This window comes from Vombatus ursinus, unplaced genomic scaffold, assembly GCF_900497805.2.
Source record: "Vombatus ursinus unplaced genomic scaffold, bare-nosed wombat genome assembly UNPS02014973.1, whole genome shotgun sequence".
Lineage (NCBI taxonomy): Eukaryota > Metazoa > Chordata > Mammalia > Diprotodontia > Vombatidae > Vombatus > Vombatus ursinus.
The window spans coordinates 12,465,103-12,477,156 of record NW_020954751.1 but is presented as its reverse complement, the minus strand read 5'-3'; the positions used below and the strand labels follow the sequence as shown (position 1 = coordinate 12,477,156).

Genomic DNA, 12,054 nt, shown 5'->3' with positions numbered 1-12,054 from the left:
ATGTTACTCTACCTGGCTGGTTGTAAACCATTCCCAGATCCACTTTAAAGGATCCTATCAGCAGACTTCCTATGAGTTTGTTGTGCATGACCTGTGGAGAAAAGAAATAAGCATTAGTGAGCAGCAAGTAGTCCTGGATTTATCTTTAACTATGCATAAGGAGTAAAATGGGAAGAATTGTGGGAAAAGCTATAGCCACGCATTGATCCTAAACCAGGGCACAGTAAACCATGGATGTCAAATCACAGGCTAGAAAAGATCTTTAAATGGGGGAGGGCCTAAGTATGAGGAATGCCACATATATTGTTTATCATTTACACTCAGTGTGTCTGGTTTTACTGAATTATTTATTTATTATTATTATTCCTTGTTACAAAGGATGGTTCAGTAGACAGGGCAAAGGGGAAGGAAACATTCAGAAATGTTCTTTCAAGGAACAGGCCAAATGTCAAATGCTCAAATACTACCTTTTCCACGAAAAGATGGTGGAGATCCAAAGTTAAAAAAGGGAAGCAGTCCCGTCCTCTATGAGGGGAGGTGCAGGAACTTGATACAGAGGTAAGTCTAGTACAGGGCAGGCAAAGGTAAGGTAGAGATTTCCCCACCCTGCCCCTCATCCCCCCTCAAATGCTTTAGGGAAACATGGAATAGAGAACACTGTTAACACTGTGGTTGGTGGGGAGAAGGTATTTAGCCAAGATTTCGGTAAAATGTAAGCTCTTTATTATGAACAGGAACTTGATATGTACAGAGCCAATTACAACAATTACACAATGATTTGTTGTTTCATCATTTTTTCACTAGTATCCAACTCTTTGTGACCTCAGGGTTTTTTTGGCAGAGATACTGTAGTGGTTTGCCATTTCCTTCTCCAACTCATTTTACAGATGAGGAAACTGAGGCAAACAGAAGTAAGTGACTTGCTCAGGGTCACATGGCTAGTAAGTGTCTGAGGCTGGATTTGAATTCAGGAAGATAAGTCTTTCTGACTCTAGGCCAGGCACGCTATCTACCATGCCATTTAGCACCACCTAGCTGCCCTTTATACAATGATNGGCTAGTAAGTGTCTGAGGCTGGATTTGAATTCAGGAAGATAAGTCTTTCTGACTCCAGGCCAGGCACGCTATCTACCATGCCATTTAGCACCACCTAGCTGCCCTTTATACAATGATAACATCATTCTCAAAAAAAAAAACAACTTTGAAGGACTTCAGAACTCTGATCACTACAATGATAAAACACTAAGTTCAAGATAACAAAGATGAGAAATGTTACTAACCTCCTGGGAGAGAAGTAAAGAACTTCAAAATGTAAGAAAAGATGTATATTTTGAGAAATGGCTAATGTGGGAATTTTTTCTGAACTATATAGATATGTATTGAGAGATTTGTTTTGTTGTTGTTGTTATAAAGACCTCAGACTCAATTCAGAATTCATCCTGAGACTGGGCTGGCAGAATTCCCTGAGCTGGGTTATAACAAAATCACAGTTGGGGAGTGAGAGAAGAGATACCTTTATTGTCAATTCTCAGTTGAGGATCAAGTGTGTATGTTCCCTCACAGGACCCACACACACCCATACAAAAGCAGAGCAAGGGATTATATAGGATTATTTAACTTTAACCCCACCTTGTCCCACCCTCCCTTTCACCCACTGGTAAGGGACAGACAGGACTTCCCTCTTCCTGGACCGTCCTTTGCATTTTACTCCTTAATGTTTCCCCTCCTCCCTCATCATGCAACGCATTTATGAAAATGGTGGCTGTCTCCTTCCATGGGGTGTGTAAGTTAATACGCATGAGTCTAATTAAACATGCATGTTAGTGAAAAGTCAGTGACTGTCCCTTGACCCTGACCATCTTGAGCTGGTTTCAGCCTGGGCCGCCTCAAGAGCAACTTATAGAATTCTTCCAGCTATATGATTGGATAGGGTCGTTCTGTCTTCCCTTTTATCCTGTTTTACACATTTCTGCAAGTCCTGTGTTCTTATTGAATCTGGGGGAACCAAACTGTTAGCATTTCTCACATTGCTTTTTTCCTAATGCTGGGAGGGGGAGAGGAGAATAATGGGAAGGGCAGATTAATTTTTTTTTAATATGTGTTAGTTGAGAAATAAAAATAATAAATTATTTAAATTCATAACATTATTTAAGAAGGAGTCCATAGGCTTCACCAGACTGCCAAAGGGATTTATAATATACACCAAAAAATGGTTATAAGCCCTTTCTCTAGAGGCTAGACCAACTGGCCTTCTTACCTCTTTGCTTCTGCTCAGGTTGTCCCACATGCCTACAATGCTCTCCTTCCATGCCTCCAACTCCTGGAAGTTTCACATCCACTCAAAGCTCAAGCTTATCTCCTTCAAGAGGCTTTTAAAAATTCCCTCCTGTGTGAATCCTCCCTCCCACCTTAAATCACTATGCACTTATTTTGTATATAATTGCCTCCCTTGTGCTCCCTCCCTAGCTCCGGGCTGCCCAGAACCCATCTGAACTGGCATGGCAGAGGAAAGACTTGCTATGGCAGGAGGTAGGGACACTCTCCCCACTTGTTTTCCCTTCACCCTTATCCAGCTCTAGGGTTCTCATAACCCATTTGGCCTGTTTGATTCCTCATATCTCTTGGATGAGATTGGAGTTCCCAATTGCATTGCTCCCATTGAGACAGAAAATCCCCAGGTCTTACCATCTGCCCTGACTCTGCACCCTAAGAGCCTCCAAGCCTCACCATAGTCCTACTTCTATATCCTCTAGACCCTTGGACACTGTCATATGACTATAATGTAATCTGAGGACTCCTGGGCTGTGTTTTTTAACTGCCCTGAAACTGCAATTTCTTTTATGTATCGACTCTACCATTTAGAGTATGAGTTCTTTGAGAACAAAGGCTTTTTCTATTTGTATGTCTGGTAAGTAGCACAGTGCTTGGTACAGGGTAAGTTTTTTAAAAGGTTTTTCTTTCATTCATTTATTCAGTCATTCGTTCATTTACTTAGCTATGAACATATAGTCTCTTCTCTCCCATTGCTCATTTAGGAAGATACAGGGAACTTCCCAAGTAGATAGGTGGTTCAGTGGATAGAGCACTGGGTCTGGAGTCAGGAAGGCCTAAGTTCAAATTTAGCCTTAGACACACAGTAACTGTGTGACCCTGGACAAGTCTCTTAACCTCTATATGTCCCAGTTTCCTCAACTGCAAAATGGAAGTAAAAATAGCACCTACTTGCCGGGATTGTTTCAACGATTAAATGAGATAGTATTTGTAAAGCACTTAGCACAGTGCCTGGCACATAGTAGGTGCTGTATGACTGTTTCTTACCTTCCTTCCTCCACACTGAGGTCAATGACTGCCTCACTTGTCAGTTTGAATCCCCAAAGCCGTGCATAGTGCCTGGCACCTAACATACAGATAGAGGTTCAATCACCTGCCTCAATCACGCAACTTGTAAATGGCAGAAACAACATTCAAATTCAGGACCTCTGCCTCCCAGTTTAGCCCTCTTTTTATGGCAGCATACTAATGAAATCACGGGTCCTGACCACTTGCTCCCTCCAACCCCCCCCCCAAATTTCTAGTACCTTGCACATTGTAATTAATAAGTCACTCAATTAAACAACTCAGTGAATGAATGAATGAATGTTCGAACTAATGAATCTAGAATTTTAACAAAGAACATTTGCTATATTACAATCATACCAATTCTGTTACATTCTGTTGGGTGGGGGGAAGCGAGAGGAGGTAGGTTGTTCCTCTAGAATAAGTCCAACCAAATTCAAGAGGAGAAAAAATAAAACTGGCCTCAGCAAAAGCATTACAAAGATGATACTCCAAAGCCTCCTAGCTCACAGTCACTACTGTTCCTTCCCTAAGGCTAGCGGAGGAAAAGTATATTTCATCCTTTCTTATCAGCCCTGGGACAGCTGGTTCCAAAAGGAAATGTAAGAAACTCAAATGAATTTTGAAATGAGACTTCTGGATTGTGATGAATGAAAGGGGGAGGGATGGAAAACCAAGGTTGAGTCTCTCTTTGAAATAGACAGGAGGCAGGTACTTCGTGCCTCAGACTCTGCAGGGTGGAATTGTTTTCCGTATTTCACAAAGACAAATTCTGGGACAGGGCAGCTGCCCCAACAGCACCTGCCCCACATTTCCTCTTCTTGATTTCTCCCAAATAGATTTTTATTCTGGGCTCTCTGTTGGAACAGGGCATTAGAAACATAATTGGGCCTGGAGGGAAGAGACCCAGGTTTAAATCCTGGTTCCAACCAATAGCTACAATCTATGGTTCTGTGGATAAGTCATTTTAACTCCCAGAGCCTGTTTTCTTATCTGTAAAATAACGACATTGTCTGACTGCCTTACAAAGTTTTACTTTGAAAACATGAAGTGTTATAATATAATAACAGCTAATATCTATATTGCACTTGCTATGTCCAGGCATTATGTTAAGCACTTTATAACAATTATCTCTCTCTGACATTTACATAGCTTATGATGTGCTAGGCACTGTGCTAAGTGCTTTAAAAATACTATCTTATTTGATCCTCACAACAACCCTGGGAGGTAGGTATTATGATTATTCCCATTTTACAGATGAAGAAACTAAAGTTAAGTGACTTGCCCAGGGTCATACAGGTAATAAATGGCTGAGGCCAAATTTGAACTCAAGTCTTCCTGACTTCAGGCCTAGTGCTCTATCCACTGCCTCACCCAATCATAAACTCAGCTCATATATAAACTCGGAGCCATGACTACAGGGAGAAGCAGCTCCTTATGCGGTCCTAGAAAGAGAGCTCACTTTGGCTTCAGAAGGCCTGGGTTCTATCACTAATTAACCAGGTGAAATCAATCAAGTCACTTACCTTCCTTGTACCAAAGGAAAAAAAAAATAGTCTTGGCCCTGATTCATGGAAGAATTCTATCAAGCTTGTAAAGAATGAGCGCCCATACCACACAAATTATTCTCCAAAATAGAGAAAGAAAGCACTTAACCAGACTCCTTTAATGAGACAAATATAATCCTAATATCTAAACCTGGGAAGGATAAAGCAAAGAAGAACTGCTGACTGCAGTTCTGAATATACAGAACTGAATATTTATTAGTGATTATTTATTAAACAATTTTTAAATAAAATCCTGCCAAACAGGCTATAGTGACTCATCTAAGAAACCATTCATTATGGCAAGTTGGATTTATGCCAGGGATTCAAAGATGATTCAATATTATTAAAAACAATTAATACAATCATATTAAATACAAAAACAAAGAACAAAACCCCCATAATTAGCTCAATGAATTTAGAAAAGATCTTTGAAATAGTATAGCACTCATTTATATTTTTAAAAACCTACGAAGTATAGGCATAGAGGAAACTTTAAAAGTATCACTTCTCCTTGGGCCTCAGTTTCCTCATTTGCAAAACAGTATTATTCAGCACTGCCTAAACTGTGGGTCATGACCCCCCAAAATTTGGCAATAGTAAAAGGCTTCTGACTGTGTAACGACCAAAAATTAATTAAAAACCAAATGTGTAATGAATCCGAGGTGTTTCTGACTGTGCTTCCCCTCAACCTTGGTTCTGAACACAATGCATGCACACTTTGCACTCTGCATGCCCTCAGGCCATGCAATAATACCAAGCAGCACTGCCAGAAGGGAAAACGGTCCCAGTGGAAAAAGTTTAAGAAGCCCTGTACTAGGTGACCTCTAAGCTTCTACTTCTATGAGTCTATGAGTTTGACACCTTTTTTTCCCTTATCACCTGAAAAGTTATTTCAAATTACCGCCTTCGAGAGGTTGTTCCCTTTTTAAATCTTTCATCTCTTTCCCCAAAGGTGGTTGTTGTTGCTGTTATTTTTGTATTTAGGCATGACAAATTGTTTCCTTTTTTTCCAAGATAGAAACAGAATCTGGAAATATACCTCCCACTTCCCAATATTCTCAGCGTTAGCATGCTGATATTTGGCTGTTATCCTATACATAATGTAAAAGACTATCTATTATGTTCTTAAAAAAAAAAACTCTGCCTTTATTCATTCAGAATCTATTCATTCCTTATCCATTATTTCAGATCAGTGTATTTGTATTAGAGTTTAAGTCCCCATAGAAAAGAGGGACAGCCTACCTATCTAACACACATACAGAAAACAAGCGCTTAGCAATTTTAGATGAAGAAGATGTAGATAGTGGATGAGTATGTAACCAGGAACTAGCCCAGGTCAGCCCTTAAAAGCATGTGTAGCATGCTCTTTTGATGTAGTTCCAATATGGGCTTCCTAACATGTACCAGCATAATGATTTCACCATCACGGTGAAGAAAGAGACTGCAGGTTGACTGCTATGCTAGAATGGGACACTAATTCCAAAAACACAAACAGGTCAAGGCTCTGGCACTTTCCTGCCTGACTGGTTCAAGTGAGGAAGACAGATAATAAGCCTCTGGGTGGAGGGAATGGGCTGAGCTGACACATGCCCCCACAATGGGTTTTTCTTCTTCACGTCTTTGCATTTGTTCTTTGTTGTTCTTAGGTGAAGGATTATCTGACTAATGTAAAATAAAAAAAGGGGGGGGGTAGGAATGAAAGACCAGAGTTCCAAGACATGGACTCCACACACCAGATTTTGTAGCTGGGTAAGCCAGGTGATAAGCAAAGTTCTGAGCAACCTGCTTGACTCAGCATAGTAATGGATGAAGGCAATTAAGAGGAAGTTACAACAACTCATCCACTGGACATGACATATTCGGAAGCAAACTGTTTTATAGAATGTTTTATAGATGAAGATGCCTTAAGGCAGATGTTTTATAGAAGCTGCTTTAAGGTTGAACCCACTTTCCCCAAGGAACTAAAGTGGTGTAGGGGAAAGTATATCCCAGGCATTGGGGAAAATGCTTTGAAACTTTTTTCTTGCTAAATGTCTCAGTTTGTAAAAGCTAATTGATATTAATTAACCCAATGATACTGAGACACTAATCACTGGCAGTTAACATTGGGGAAAATGTACCTGAATGGTGTTTGAGGCAACAGGAAAAAAAAAACAACATCCCACTGCACCTCTGAGAAACTCCTAGAACCCAGAGGAAGAGGTGCCGTTGGTCTTGCTCTGGGGGAACCAACTCATCGGTAGGACGGGAAGTTGGGTTAAGCAAACTCCACCCCCCCCAAAGCTTATATAGGCTACAATTATGATTACAATGAAGAATGAGAATAATGTGAGAATTCCTATAGCTCACATTAGTAATAACCATTTATAATGATATAAAGTTATATATAGTGATATAAAGCTATTTGAGCTTTACAAAGTATTTTCCTACCAACCACCATGTGAGGGTGGTAGCAGAAGAATTATTATTCCCATTTTATAAGTGAATTGAGGTGGAAAGTAAGGAAGTAATTTGTCTAAACTCACACAGCTAGTAAGTTGTGGAGCTAGAACTTGACCCAAGTACTCAAATTCCATAACTATGAGCTTTGATTGTTTATGAAAACCAGGACCTTTCCAAAGCAAGTCACGTCTAGCAGCGGTGCCTGACCATAGGCTGAAAACTTTAGGGTCTCCAGAAAGGTCTGCCTACCCCATTCCCCTCCAGAAATACTTCTCAGATGTGAAAGCTCAAACCTAAAATGTCTTTAATGGGAACTGAGTGCTCTGCACACAGTAGACACTTAATAACTGAATTGAATAGACAAGTCCTATTCATTAGGAAATTAAAGATATAGAACACAGAACTAAATTCACAATGAAATATAAAAGAAATATGTTTTTGAGGCAGCTAGGTGGTGCAATGGATAAAAGCACAGCACCCGGAATCAGGAATACCTGATCTGAACATAGCTTCAAATACTTACTATGTGATCCTGGACAAGTCACTTAACCTTTGTTCGCCTCATCTGTAAAATAGGGAAAATAATAGCACCTACCTCCCAGGGCTGGTATGAGGATAAAATGAGATATTTGTAAAGTGCTTTGTAAATATTAAAGCATTCTATAAATGGTAATTATCATCATTATTATTGGAAGGACGCCCAAAGACACTAATGCCTAAAATTTTACAAAGAGAGCGAGGCTATGACAGGGTGGAAGGGGAGAAGCAAATGGAGAAAGAGCAGTTTGAGAACGCAAAACATAAACTTTATCTTCCTCATAATTTTATTTAGAATTGGCTCCTGGTAATATTAAGTGGTAATGATATTCGTATTTTGTGTGGACCCAGCATTTAAAAATGAGAGGGGGTAGCAGAAAGTACTGGTCATAAAACTGGCAAAAAAAAAAACCACAATTAAATGGAAGGAAACTCAATGCTGTTGGAGTTGAGGAGACACAAGCATACTCAATTCACTGCTAGTAGAAATGCAAATTTGTAGACTTATCTGAGATAGCAATATGGGTGTATGCAATTAAAGTTCCCCAAGTAATCATACCCTATAATTAGATAATTCCATTCTTAGAAATATGCACTGACTGTGTCATTAACCACACACTCCAAGAGCCATTTGTTCGAAGACTTTCATAACAGAATTATATGTACTTGCAAATACATAAACACACACACAACTGGAAGTACCCAAAATGTCAACAATAAGGGAGCTGCTGAATAAAGTGTGGCACATTCATGTAATAGAATACCATATCACAATTAAGATGGACAAGCATAAGGAACACACATACACACAAAAAAACAAAACCTGGAAAGATCTTAATTTGTTGTTGTTGTTCAATGGTTTCAGTCATACCCAAATCTTTGTTGTCCCATTTGGGATTTTCTTGGCAAAAATACAGGAGCGGTCTGCCATTTCTCCAGCTTGTTTTACAGATGAGGAAACTAAGGCAAACAGGGTTAAGTGACTTGCCCAGAGTCACACAGCTAGTAAGAACCTAAAGCTGTCTTTGAACTCAGGTCTTCCTAAGTCCAGGCCTGGGATCTATCCCCTATGCCACTAAGCTGCCCAAGATCTTAAGGAAATAATACAAATTTTAAAAGGAGAATTCAGAAAAATGGAGAGCATTGCTAACTATAGAGCACACGATTACAAGCGGACAATTGATAGATCCCCTCTCAGAGGGAGAGACTGAAAACAGCTTGATACTTTCTGCACTGAAATGAATTCATTTTAACAAAATAGTAACTAAGCTAGTTTAGTTTGTATTGGTATTTGATGTTACATTTTTGACAAAATATTTAATAAAGAAAAAGCATTGGTCTTAAGAGAAGATCTACTCTACCCACTGTGCCACCTACCTACCCATATTAATGACATTTTTAAGAGAACTCGACCATGGTCATTTATAGCAGGAGGAAGATTCATATTATGGGCCTGCCATAACAATAGCCCATGATGGGGATGGTGATCATCAGCACTTAGCATAGTGCCTGGAACACAGCAGGTACTTAATAAAAGCTAGTAGACTGATTGATTATATTGCTCTTCCAATTTTACGAAGTACTTGAAGAGGTCTCCAAGCTCTCTTTTTCAGATGAGTTTCCCCACTGCTTTTAATGAGACCTAAAATTCTACCATTCAAGTTTCATTTGTTTGGTTTTTCAGACTTTTCAGTCCTTTGGAGTTCCCCATTAAAAAAGCAATTACTCCCAGGAGGAGTGATACCTTAAGGCTGTTTTATGTTTTGGTCTTTTCTTCATGTGCCCCACAGTTCGTATGCACTCCATTTTTCTGGTTCTCTTTTTAAATTTTACATTATTTCATTATGGTCTTTCTAGATTTCTATGTACTCCTCATTCTTGTCTACCTGAATTGTGTTATGCTATTATATTACACAAATGTACCATAATTTATTTAACTACTACCTTAGTATTTAAGACTTATGTTTTTTCTTAATATAAGAATGAATTTCCTAGCAATTAGAACTTTCCAAAAATGAAATGAACTGACTCATGAGGAAATCAACTTCCTAAAACCAAAGAATGGAAAACAATTTATCAGGGATATCATAGAGGGGATTCCTATTCACACACACAATGGAAAGAAGGATGGATTTGGAGTCAGAGGACCTAGATTTCAATCTTGCCTCTCTCAACACCTATGAAACCTTGATCAAGGCATATAATCTCTAATACATAGCATCAAACTTACTAGCTACCCACAAAATTCTGAGTACTAATAAAATTCAACATAGCCAATGTTAATTTGTGGTTTTCTATATCAATATGGTAGGGCAGCCAGGTGACTCAGCAGATAGAGTACTAGGCCTGAAGTCAGGAAGACCTGAGTTCAAATCTAGCCTCAATCACTTACTAGCTAGGTGACCCTGCCAAGTCACTTCACTATGCTTGCCTCAGTTTCTTCATATGTAAAATGAACTGGAGAAATGGCAAACCGCTCCAGTATCTTTGCCAAGAAAACTCCAAATGGGGTCACAAAGAGTAGGACATGACTAAAATGAATGAGCAATAAATGTCAATATAGGGCCTGCTGGGATGCATTTCTATTTGAATTTGACACCACTGCTAATGGACTCAGATTCCTCATCTGTAAAAAGAGGTGGTTGAACTAGAGGCATCTAAGGACTCTTCCAACTCTAAACCTATAATCCGCAATCTGTAAGGAGGGTTGATCAAGAGTGCCTAACCCCTACCATCAAAGAGCCTCCCTCCTGACCTACAGAGTATAAATATGCCCACTGGCACCCTGTTAAGAAGGTAGATACCCTCTGAGTAGGGCTCAGGGACCTGGAGCTATCCCAGGGTGAACTGGCTAGTTTGAAGTTACCCCTAAGGGCTCTTTTTTCCCCTTTTATTTTCATGGCATCAGGATCCCCATGTCAAGATCACGCCCTTCTTTTTACTCCTCTCTTTCCACTATTTGGAGATACTCTGTTTTCCAGAGCTAAGGCCCAGCAAGCAAGCTGTGCCCCGAGCTTGGCATAACAACAATCCTTTATGCTCACCCGCTAGATGATCTCAGCCACAGCAAAACCCCTGAATTGTTTCATGTCAGCCCAAGCGGTCCCTGAACTGAGACAAGCACCTGCTTGTCCAGATCATGTTCTGGTCATGAAACCCTGCTATGAATCAAACTCACCTCATTGTTGCTGTTACCCCCTCATTGCCACAGCTAAAGCTCACTGCATGTTCCTTTGTCTAGCCACTAGTATATGTACCATGGTTCAGCCTTGCTACAGGGGGCTTCCTCCTAGAGGAGGCCCCAACACACGTATCTAGTTTTCCTCCTCCAACAGAATAAAGAATATTTTGTTTTTGCTTATAACCACTGTTAGCAGTTTGGTTTTATTCTGTTTTATTTTATTTTTCAGAGTTAACAGTCAGGGTACTAACTCTGTGAGTTCTTTGGTATTTTTCAGAATTGACAGTGGTCACATAATCTCTGTCACTCTTTAATCATTTATTTTCAGGGTTTGACAGTGGTTACAATAAATATTTGTTAAGCAGAATGATGTGTTAGATGCTGGGAGATATATGAAGTTTGTTTGTTTTTGGTGAGGCGATTGGGGTTAAGTGACTTGCCCAGGGTCACACAGCTAGTAAGTCATACGAAGTTTAAATATAAGATGGGCCCTGCTCTCAATAAATAACAACAATTGATGTTTATATAGTATTTCATTTGTATTTTCCCATTTGATCTTCTTCTTTGGGGGTTGGGACACAGGTACTTAGTAATTATTAAATTGAAGCTGTAGCTAAATCACCTTAGTGATGGACCCATCATATTGAATCATAAAATACTTTGAGTAGAAGAGAACTTAGAGGTCACCTAGTCTAACTTCTACATGATGCTTGAATCTCTTCTGTTGTTGTTCAGTCATGTCTAACCCATCATGACTTCATTTAGGGTTCTCCTGGCAAAGATAGTGTAATGGTTTGCCATTTCCTTCTCCAGCTCATTTTACAGGTAAGGAAACTGAGGCAAACAGGGTTAAATGACTTGCCCAAGGTCATATAGCTAGTAAGTGTCTGAGGTCAGATTTGAACTCAGGAAGATGAGTCTTCCTGACTCCAGNTATAGCTAGTAAGTGACTGAGGTCAGATTTGAACTCAGGAAGATGAGTCTTCCTGACTCCAGGGCTGACACTCTATT

At 39.7% G+C, this 12,054-nt stretch overlaps 1 protein-coding gene across 1 annotated transcript in view; it reads right to left on the bottom strand.

The window, feature by feature from the left end:
* Positions 1-12,054, bottom strand: part of LOC114030668 (fer-1-like protein 6) — a 193,435-nt gene that overhangs the window by 167,531 nt on the left and 13,850 nt on the right. The window contains exon 6 of the mRNA XM_027845519.1: positions 13-91. Within this exon, the coding sequence (XP_027701320.1) occupies positions 13-91 (79 nt within the window). The remainder of the gene's footprint in view (positions 1-12; positions 92-12,054) is intronic.